Raw genomic sequence first — 10,617 nt, forward strand, 5'->3', positions numbered from 1 at the left:
GGCAGGATATTAATAATGCTATTCACCAGAATTTAACCTTTTCCTTCTGTGAAAGAGCTGTTAGCTAATAAGGCATAAGAGTCCACAAGGAATTAATCGAATTGGATTAGTCATGAGATAGAAAGCCTTTCACAGCTTGATTGCTGGTTGTGATCCAACCATGTCAGCGGTCACTTGAAAAAAAACGGTAAATACTGACAGGTTTTTTTTTGGCCAGCCTGCCCAATAAATTAGTGTTCTCAGTCCAGGCTGCTAGTGGGTGAAATGTTCAAATCAAAATTGTTATTAATGGCAGGCACCACAGAGTGGCTGAAGACTGAATGAATGTGGACTCAATGTTTTCCTCACCTCTAGGACAGATGCATCAGCCAGAACAGTGACTAGATGCTTGCTCTGCCATTACTCATGTTGTATTTTCTTCTTTGCACCAAGTTCTGCAGAAGCGAGAGTAGCGCTTATCTTTTCTTTACCCTCTGCTCATTTCTTCTCCTATTCTTTGTCTCTGCAAGGAAATGTCACAAGTGCACTGTGGAGCCCCCCACATATAATAAGCCTGAGCAGCCACGGTATGAGGAAATAAGTAACTGTCCAGATGGTCAGGAGTCAACTGGATGAACAATCCTATGTGTGCATTATCCGTAAGCAGACTTAGATTTTTACTCATTCATTTATTCCAAAATTGTTTCATGGAGTCACAATTTTTACAGGTAGAAAGAGCCATGGGATCACTTAGTCTGACCCCAGGCATAAAATATAGGCCAGAGACTTTCACACTGATCACTGACTTGATGGCCTGACAAACTATGCAAAAACAGACAGGTGGGGTTTAATGGCTGAACAAGGCACAGGCAGAAATGAAGAATGACGCTGTATTGCTCCCTGTGTCTGCAAAGACACCCTATGAGAAAAACAAGATGATAACCCCAGTATTCAGCCCACTAGTATGCTTTTGGCTAAAGCATGTCTTCCAGAAAGGCACTCTGTCTTAATCTGACAGCATCAAGTGATGATTTAGTCAATGGCTAATCATCTTTGTTGTTAAAAAGTTTATTATTTTTAACTTCAGTGTGTCTTGTTTTAACTTTCAGCCACTAGTCCTTGCTATGCCTTCAAATGCTCAATACAATTCTTGCTGCCACGACCACTTAACGATAACTTCCACTCATACTTGAATGCATTCACCTCTGGCCATAAGCATATCACCTGTTTAAATGGATCATGTGACAACAGGGGACTGGAAGAAAAATACCATATCCAGTGGATTCATAACCTGGGAATCGTGAACTGTCTAGGCATCACCCTGCCTTACCCAGTAGGCTAGATGGCAAGGAAGTGCAGGGTGTGGAGCAGTGTCCTTATACGGAAGATGTGGATGACCACAGACACTGTGGGAGAGTCACTTCTAAATTTAAAAATTGAAACATTGTATAGTAAAAATCTCTGAACTAAGCACTTTTACATTCGTAAAATAATTCTCTCTTTAATGAGCACTAACAAAACACTTCCCAGAGAAAGTTTTGTTATGAAGACAACAGCATTTTCTGATAGAGTAGAATGTTTCTTGGGGTTGGGGGATTACAGAATGCATACATATAAATTCCTATATATTTGCACTTAGGTTTGTTGTACTGTAGCATTATGGAACAAGAGCTGGTGTTGTTATAGGCTTTACGCATGCTGTGTGTTCATTTCTCATATTTATGGTGGGGGTTTTTTTAGACTAAGGATTGCAGCTTTATATTTATTGGTGATGCATTTATATAAGTCATCAAATTAATGCTTGTCAGTGGGGCTTCTGTCTAAATTTTTCCAAGCAATGTGAGTTTGATTCACTCTTTCAAGGGCAGACAATAGTTTACAGTCATGGCAGGAGATTACATTAGTCATGTCAAGCCTTCACATGGTGCAGAATCAAAATGATACTGTTTTTGCACTGCATTGCCCTTCAGTGGTTGAGCACACTAAAGTGGCAAAGAATGCTATACATCACCACTGGCATATTTCTCCTTGCTTTGTATTGCGGGACGGTGTTATGCAGCGACAGACTTGTGAACTGGTAACTGTAGAATGTAAGATTTGTGAAGAGAAGGTAGCGTGGAGGGTGGTTTTGTGATTAGGACATGGGATGGGCAATGTCCAGATCAGAGTTGAATTCCAGATTTAGCAAGTAACCACAGAAATTCACTTAACTGTGGTCTGGGCTACACTACCCAGCACTGTCAATCTACTGCAACTACACTATTTGCGTAGCTGAAGTTGCATACTCACTGTGGCATCTTGGGTGGGGTAAGGAGTACCAGTGTCAGCAAGAGAGCACAGGGAGATCAATTTATTGTGTCTAAGCAGACAAGATAAATTGATGTCCAGTGGATTGATCATTGCAGTGTCGATCCCTGGCATAGTGTAGACATACCCTATGTGTACTTTAACTTCCCTAGCAATATGATGGAAGGAATGTTTATCACATCAGGATCTTGTGAGGTTTTGTTCATTAATGCTTGTAAAGTGCTTTGAGATTGAAAAATACATGAAAAGTCTTTCTGCCTGTGTTCTCAGAGGCATAGCTGTGCTAGACTGTTGCTTCACAAGAAACAAGCTCTCTTGCAGCACCAGAGACACTTTTGTTATTCTTTAAGGTGTTCTCCTTAGGATTTATGGGGCCCTACACCATACTATTAAACAGGTGCCCTTGTGCTCAACGGCAGCCAGGGTCGGGGTGATAATTTTCAGAGATGTGATTTTATCATCTTCAGCAACACACCAATGAAATATTTTAAAGCAAATGTTAAACTATGGTCCTGTCAGATAACACAGTAGATTCAGAAACTGAGCATATGTACCTGTGATTGGCTAATGCCCCTTAAATGGCTTCATTACACCTGAATTGCCCTTTCACGTGCTCAATGTTGGCTAATAGCTCTGGCAGGTGTTTTTGCTTTTAAGTCAACTAGATCCTCTTGGAAGGAAGCAGAGCCAAAAAAGAGGGAGAGGAATAGGCAAGAAGGTGAATGCCAAGACCTAGGAGTGCCCCAAATTTTCAGCTGCTCTCTGCCTCTGTGTATGAGTAAGAACAGCCCTGTCAATAGGCAATACGTGAAAATATAGCATTCTTCGGTAGCTCAAGGCAAGTGACGTCACTAGGGAACAAAGGGCTTCTGTCTACAGGACCTAGGGCATAATGCTAGTATCTAGGCATGAACCAGAACTGAACAGCAGCCTAGACCATAGTAACAGGACAATCCAAACCTCTGGATCCAAATGTATTCCTAGCTTCAAGGTCAGTAAAGTTCTGGATTTCAGTTCTGCAGCTTGAGACTATGCATGGAGAATAACGTTTTACAGCTACAAAACACTACACGAGCACTAACCACACCAACAAGCTTGTATTCCGTCCATTAAACAGAGGAGGCCCAGAGCTGCCAATGTTTTGCCCACACGGTGTCTTACAATGCAGCCATTCTTAGCCCAGAAAACCACTGCTCTGCTCTTGTGTAAGCCATTTACCCTGATGCAAAGGTGATGCGAAATGCCACTGTGTTGATTTGGAAGAATTTTACTATCGCTTTGCACTGATGTAAATGACTGACACAGGGTGCAGGGTTCCTGTGAAGTAGACTCCAACTACAAATTCAATTCTCAGTCTCTTTCAACCAACACAGCTTGTGTAGATACCGATGTACATATTCCTTTGCCTGGATGCAGTGTCCGTATATCGATGCAACACCACTGAAATAAACATACCTGATTTTCTGTGGGTGTAAATCTGCAAAGCTCCAGGGATGCCTATGAGAGTCCAATATTATCTAAAATATGCAAGTTTCATCTACCACGGGAATAACAAGTTTTGAAAGGTAGTAATTAAGTTGGTAGTTTTTACAGATGGCAACACTTGTTTACTGTTCAACTTAGTCTGTGTCTTTTTCATGTACAATGTGGTATAGCAAGACAAGAAATCACTAAACTGATCAATCAAAAAGGTTCTATTAATAAATTAGCATATGACTACCCTGCCCACCCGGAAAAGCAGGAACCTAGCGTCAACTTTGACTGTTTTCTATTTTTAACAGACTTTGGCAGACTGTTTGCATTCCCTTTAAAATGAACCCAAAGTTACAGCCAAGAAGATTTTTTTAAAACCCCCCCCCCCCCCATCTACCACTACATTTGTCTTAATAGAGCACATCCTAGATTTGGATTTCGTTTATCTTTTGTATTGGAACAAAATGGGAAAGCAACAGAGAAACTGAAGAGCAACGAAGGGTCCTGTGACACCTTATAGACTAACAGAAAAGTTTAGAGCATGAGCTTTCGTGAGTTAACTCACGAAAGCTCATGCTCTAAACTTTTCTGTTAGTCTATAAGGTGCCACAGGACCCTTCGTTGCTCTACAGATCCAGACTAACACGGCTACCCCTCTGATACCAGAGAAACTGAAGTTAGATTAATTTAATAGAACTGGTGCATCTTAGTTCCTTTGAAATTTTCCACCAAAAAAAGTCCTCCAGTAAGATAATGAATAGTTGCAAGGCATTTTGTTGTTACAGGAAAATAGCATGCATGTATTAAGAAACTTCTGGCATAGTCATGGAGCAGCATCATGAAATACCAATCTGATTTCTTCTGTACTGTCGTTTGGATGATTCACTTAGGCAAGAAGTAAACTGCTATTAGTAGTATGTTCTGAACAGGTAAGTATTCTTAACTATTTTCAATCTAAAAGGGCACATCCACACATGCAGCTGAGTAACGAGCAAAGCACTAGTAGCAACGGCAATTCACAGCCAGGCGTCTGCCTTTTTGAAGATGAAGGGCAAGGGCCTCACTGTGCCTAGCCTGACTGTCAAGGAATCAGTTACAAATCTCTCATGTGCTGCACCCATCAGAGCCTTGGGACATTTTAGAGCTCTGTAATATGCACCAGGTGGCTGGGGTCCCTAAGGCACCTTGCACTAACTGAAGATAACTAGAGTACACTGCACTCTGGCTACATGCCCTATCCCTTACTTGCCCCCAGCTTGCTTCCTGTGCCAATCATTTCAATTCAGAAATTGAGAATTTATGTTCTGGTACTTAAAGCATGCTTTGCATTTGACACCAGGAACTGCACTGTGCAGAAGTAAAATGAGAGTAATTAATCATTCCGCATCATTCAGGCAATAGCCTGATACCTTCTCACGTGCCATTCATCCAGAAAAAAACTTTTCAGTTCATGCATCGTACCTACAACTTTCCTGAATTTTTAAAGTTTGTTTGCTCACGTATCTAGAAACAGTTGAGTTCAGACCCTGAAGAACTCATAACCAGAGTCCTGCACTGATACAAAATTAGTACCTGCACCTGCAGCTGCAAAATGATCCAGGGATATCTGCATTCACACCTGCAGATATAAAGTCAATATCGGGAATTGGTTAAAAGACAGAAAACAAAGGGTGGGAATAAATGGTAAATTTTCACAATGGAGGGTAACTAGTGGTGTTCCCCAGGGCTCAGTCCTGGGACCGATCCTGTTCAACTTGTTCATCAATGATCTAGAAAATGAGGTAAGCAGTGAGGTGGCAAAGTTTGCAGATGACACCAAGTTGTTCAGGACAGTCAAAACCAAAAGGGATTGTGAAGAACTACAAAAAGATCTCGGCAAACTGAGTGATTGGGCAGCAAAATGGCAAATGAAATTTAATGTGGGTAAGTGTAAGGTAATGCACGTTGGAAAAAATAACCCAAATTACACGTACTACATGATGGGGTCAAATTTAGCTACGACAGATCAGGAAAGGGATCTTGGAGTTATAGTGGTTAGTTCTCTGAAGACATCCACGCAGTGTGCAGCGGCAGTTAGTAAGGCAAATAGGATGTTAGGAATTATTAAAAAAGGGATCGATAATAAGACAAAAAGATATCATACTTCCCCTATATAAAACTATGATACGCCCACATCTCGAGTACTGCGTGCAGATGTGGTCTCCTCACCTCAAAAAAGATATATTGGCATTAGAAAAGGTTCAGAAAAGGGCAACTAAGATGATTAGGGGCCTGGAACGGGTCCCATATGGGGAGAGGCTAGAGAGACTGGGACTTTTCAGTTTGGAAAAGAGGCGATTGAGGGGCGATATGATAGAGGTATATAAAATCATGAATGGTGTGGAGAAAGTTAACATAGAAAAATTATTTACCTTTTCCCATAATACAAGAACTAGGGGACACCAAATGAAATTGATGGGTAGTAGGTTCAAAACTAATAAAAGGAAATTTTTCTTCACACAGCGCACAGTCAACCTGTGGAACTCCTTGCCCGAGGAGGCTGTGAAGGCCAGGACTCTATTAGGGTTTAAAAAAAGAGCTTGATAAATTTTTGCAGGTTAGGTCCATAAATGGCTATTAGCCAGGGATGAAGTATGGTGCCCTGGCCTTCAGAACAAGGGCAGGAGATGGATGGCAGGAGATAAATCACTTGATCATTGTCTTCTGTTCTCCTTCTCTGGGGCACCTGGCATTGGCCACCGTCGGCAGATGGGATGCTGGGCTGGATGGACCTTTGGTCTGACCCAGTATGGCCATTCTTATGTTCTTATCCACAACTTCCCAGGGTTCTAGATACAAAATCCTTGGATCCATGTCCACAGAAATGAGCCACGGATATCTGCAGCCATGTCCATAAATGTGGCTATAAAGCAGATAGCTGTGGATTTGCAGTGCCATAAATCCCCTACATTTTCAAGTCTCCTTGTTTTAAACTCCCATGAGACCAGACTGAAAGGCAGTAAAGTTCAGGAACTACTTTCTGGCATGAGTAAAGAGCAGACACACGTTAGTACAATGAAGTTAGGATCCACATACAAACTCTTCAACGTGAAGGTTTTAGATTCTGCGGTGGTTGTTTGGGCACATAGTACTGATCTAAACTTCCCCAAAGGTCAGTTAGCATTTGAGCTCTTGAGCCTTTGTTCAAGGCCATGCCTCTAACAGCACTGCTCTCTGGATGATTTTGTAGAATACAAATGATGAATGTGTGTTTACTGGTGAACTTCATGTGCTGCATAAATAATTGCTGTAACAGCCCTTCCAATCTGAGCATGTTTATGATTTCGCAGGGGCTTGCACAGAGAGGTACAGCAATGTTAAAAGAGCTATCGATCAAACTCTTGGCTGTAAAGACTCAAACAAGCAAATTGTTTTCTGGGAAGTTGAGATGATGTTTAAGCCCAAGCTACAATGTCCAAAGTAATCACAGATTTTGGAACAATAGGGGCTCATTGTTGGAGGCAAGTACTTGAAAGCAAAGTAGTGAATGACCTTTCCCTCAATAACATGTTAAGTATTTAATGTACTAGCTGATCTGCAGCAAAATGTCATCCAAGATGCCTTAATATTGAGCCTGGGCCCCAAGAACAGGCAATATTTCAACAGCATGGAATTCAGTTTTCTGTTTCATTCACAACCAGACAGGACCGTTTTCTTTTTAGAGAAACTTGAGCATCTGCGCTAGGGAATTGTGGGATCTTATTACAAGCCAATTTCTAGGGTTATTCAGGGAGCACTAGCAGTGAACAGTTGGCTGTAAGTATCAGTGTTGTGGGCAGTGTTCTCTCTAATCTCTTCCATCCATGTGTAGATTTTTTCTGTCCGTGTGCAGAATAAATTTCAGGTGCACCAATGCATGTGTGAATTGCCACCACCCGTAGAAAGAACAAGACTAGCTGTGGGCACTTTGCTAATCAGCTGGACAGCATTTGAATCTCTCCTGAGTGGCCACACAAGCGCACAGCTTGCAAGGAGCATCGGTTATTATCAAGTGCCTTTGCAATAAATAAATGCCACTGCTGCTGCTGCTTGCAATGTTAAAAGGCAATAATGGTAATTATTTAGCACATGATGTATAATTAGCCCTGTACAGTGCCCAAATAAAGATACCCCCAGCTGTGCTTGAAGTCCAACAGATGGGCAATTTGTGCTAATGGACATTAGGAAGAAATGTTCCCTTTGGATATTATCCCATACCTTCTTGCTGCCGGGGTCTTACACCCTTTTCTGAAGATGGAGAGCTGGAGGGATGAGTGGTCTGATCTAGCAAAGTAATTTCTACCCTTCTCTATACTGTCCTACACAACTGGTCAACAACAAGTTGCAGACATGCTATGTGGCTTTCCTAACTTGTGGGGACAACAGATACCCTGATTGGTCAGTTACCGTTTGTTTTTTTTTTTTTAAAACAGGAGGCGGCTTTTTAAAAAAAGTAGCATTTGAAGTCAACAATTGCTTTTTAATCAGCGTTAAGGAAGCAGAGAAATTTTAGGTCAGCCTGTGTCTTGCCTGCACATCCAGACACCTCCGCACATGGCAGCAAGCTGTAGCCCACACTTCCTAAGCGGAGGGAGGCTGGTTGTGGTCCCTTTGCAAAACACCTGTCCCACTGTTTCATCCCTGGCCCCTGTCGCTGACTCTAGTTGACAAAGCAGCAGCCCATCCTGGCAGGGAGATCCATTTCCCTTCCCTGTTTAATTACTTAAATGGGAAGCACACTTACAATTCTAGCCACTTCAGTTAACTGCTGCTGAGCACTCACTGCAGGCCAGTAGAGGTTTTGAAATGACAATGATTTATAGAGCTGCAGCAAAAGATGTCTGAGCCACACTCGCTGCACTCAGTGAGGACCTTTCCATTGGCTTGCTGAAGTCTGTATCAGGATCATGCAGCAGAAGGGATTTCTGAAGTCTCCCAAGTTAGTGAGGCACCCAAGTCTTTTCAAATTCCCATTTCAAAGTGGCCAACCCCCATAACAGTCCTTTCCATGAGGCAGGGTGCTGGGCGGCGACTCCCTGGCTAAGTTATCTCCTTGCTTATCTGCCCTGTCAGATGCTTTAGCTCTTGGGAGGAAGTTCGTTTACCTAGTCACTTCATTTTAACACTTTCCTTAGTAAAGTAGTTCCCGAGCCCAATGGCAGCTTGGAGGGATGGAAAGGAAGGGGAGGGTGATCATTTTTAAAGATGTGATTTGATAATCTTCAGCAACACACCAATGAACTATTTCAAAGCAAATTTTAAACTAATGTCCTGTTGACTGCCACAGTAAATTCAGAAACTGACAGTATATTCCTCAGGTTGGTAAATGCCTGTTAAATGACTTCATTACTCTTTGCAGGGCTCTTTCACAGGTTCAGCATTCTGCTAATAGCTCTGGCAGGCTTTTTCACTTTTAAATTAATGAGGTCCTCTTGGAAAGGAGCAGAGCAATAGAACAGGCATAGGAAGATGTGGGTAAGTGCACATTAGAACCATGTGGTGCCCCAGATGTTTGGGTATCCTGCATAGCCGCATATTCTGCATATGGGTAAGAACAGCCCTGCATAGATCCTGTAGAACCTATAATACGAAATGACCATTGCATTTGTAATGGATCAGATAGGTTAAACCTGCCCCATCACTGCCATAGCAGTTATTACATACAGTCTTTGTAATTGTAGACTACTGTGCAGTCTGAAGTGCTGTTCCCCAGGATGAATAAGTCTGTTGCTGGAGCACCCAAAACTCATGAACTCACTGGGTTGTTTTCACTGCTCTCTCTCTGACTCTGAGACTATCTGCAATGTCTCACCAGTTTTGTCTTAACAGCCCCTGTATTTTCCATTCCAGGTGTTTTCTTTCCTGCAATCAAGCCCTCAGACACTGTTTTTAAAATAACATTTTGGCTTGGGTATTTGAACAGCTGCATCAACCCCATCATCTACCCATGCTCAAGTCAGGAGTTTAAAAAAGCATTCCAAAATGTCCTACGAGCTCAGTGTCTCCCCAGAAAGCCAGCAGCCAGCAAGCACTCTCTTAGCTTCAACCTCAACCATCCAGCTAGCCCCAGTATGGACAGCACCAAGAACGTCGTCCGCATTCCAGTAGGCTCAGGGGAAACCTTCTATAGGATTTCCAAGTCCGAAGGGGTCTGCGAGTGGAAGATTTTCTCCAGTGTGCAAAGTGTGGCTACAATCTCCAAGGACAAGTCCAGTTGCACCAAACCCAAAGTGAAGAGCCAAGGTTTCCTGAGGACATGCTGCTGTGCTGGCACATCAGGGAGCATCGCTCGGGAGAACCGTAATGTGCCAACCATTAAAATACACACTATTTCCCTGAGTAAAAGTGGGGAGGAGGTCTAAGGGATCAAGATCTCTAATGGGACAGGAGGGGGATGGAATTTACATGCAACTTTTCAAGTCTGGCAACCTTGCTCTGCGGGCATGGTTCTACTAGCGGGGGGCTGCTCTCCTTAGCAGGAAGTAGGAATCGGTACTCAAGTCGGGGGGAGTGACCTAAATCTATGGTGTAACACATGGTAAAAAGAGCAAGGACCGACACTTGTTAGAACTAAAGTCCCTGAGAATTGTGGACCTGACTCAGACTTCAATGAAATCAGCAGGGACCTTTCCATTTATTTAATAAGCATTGAAGCCCCAAAGCTCCTCTAAGAATCCAGCCCCACAAAGTGATTATAGCCTCATTTCCCCTGACATTTAAAGGCCTTTATTTTCTTGGTATTTTCTTTTTCCAGCTCCAGGGAGTCTGATTTTGATGTGCAATTCGGAGTGCGCTGGGCTGATTTCAGCCTCGGAAAGCTCTCACTTTAGGGCCATTCCA

The 10,617-nt window shown here is 42.6% G+C and overlaps 1 protein-coding gene across 1 annotated transcript in view; it reads left to right on the forward strand.

Annotated features, from left to right (window-relative positions):
* ADRA1A (adrenoceptor alpha 1A) overlaps positions 1 to 10,189 on the forward strand; it is a 29,398-nt gene extending 19,209 nt beyond the window's left edge. Inside the window, exon 3 of the mRNA XM_074981905.1 lies at positions 9,628 to 10,189. Coding sequence (XP_074838006.1) covers positions 9,628 to 10,139 — 512 coding nt within the window. The 3' untranslated portion in view covers positions 10,140 to 10,189. The remainder of the gene's footprint in view (positions 1 to 9,627) is intronic.
* The last annotated feature ends 428 nt before the right edge of the window (positions 10,190 to 10,617 follow it).

Source organism: Carettochelys insculpta, chromosome 31 (assembly GCF_033958435.1).
Source record: "Carettochelys insculpta isolate YL-2023 chromosome 31, ASM3395843v1, whole genome shotgun sequence".
Classification (NCBI taxonomy): domain Eukaryota; kingdom Metazoa; phylum Chordata; order Testudines; family Carettochelyidae; genus Carettochelys; species Carettochelys insculpta.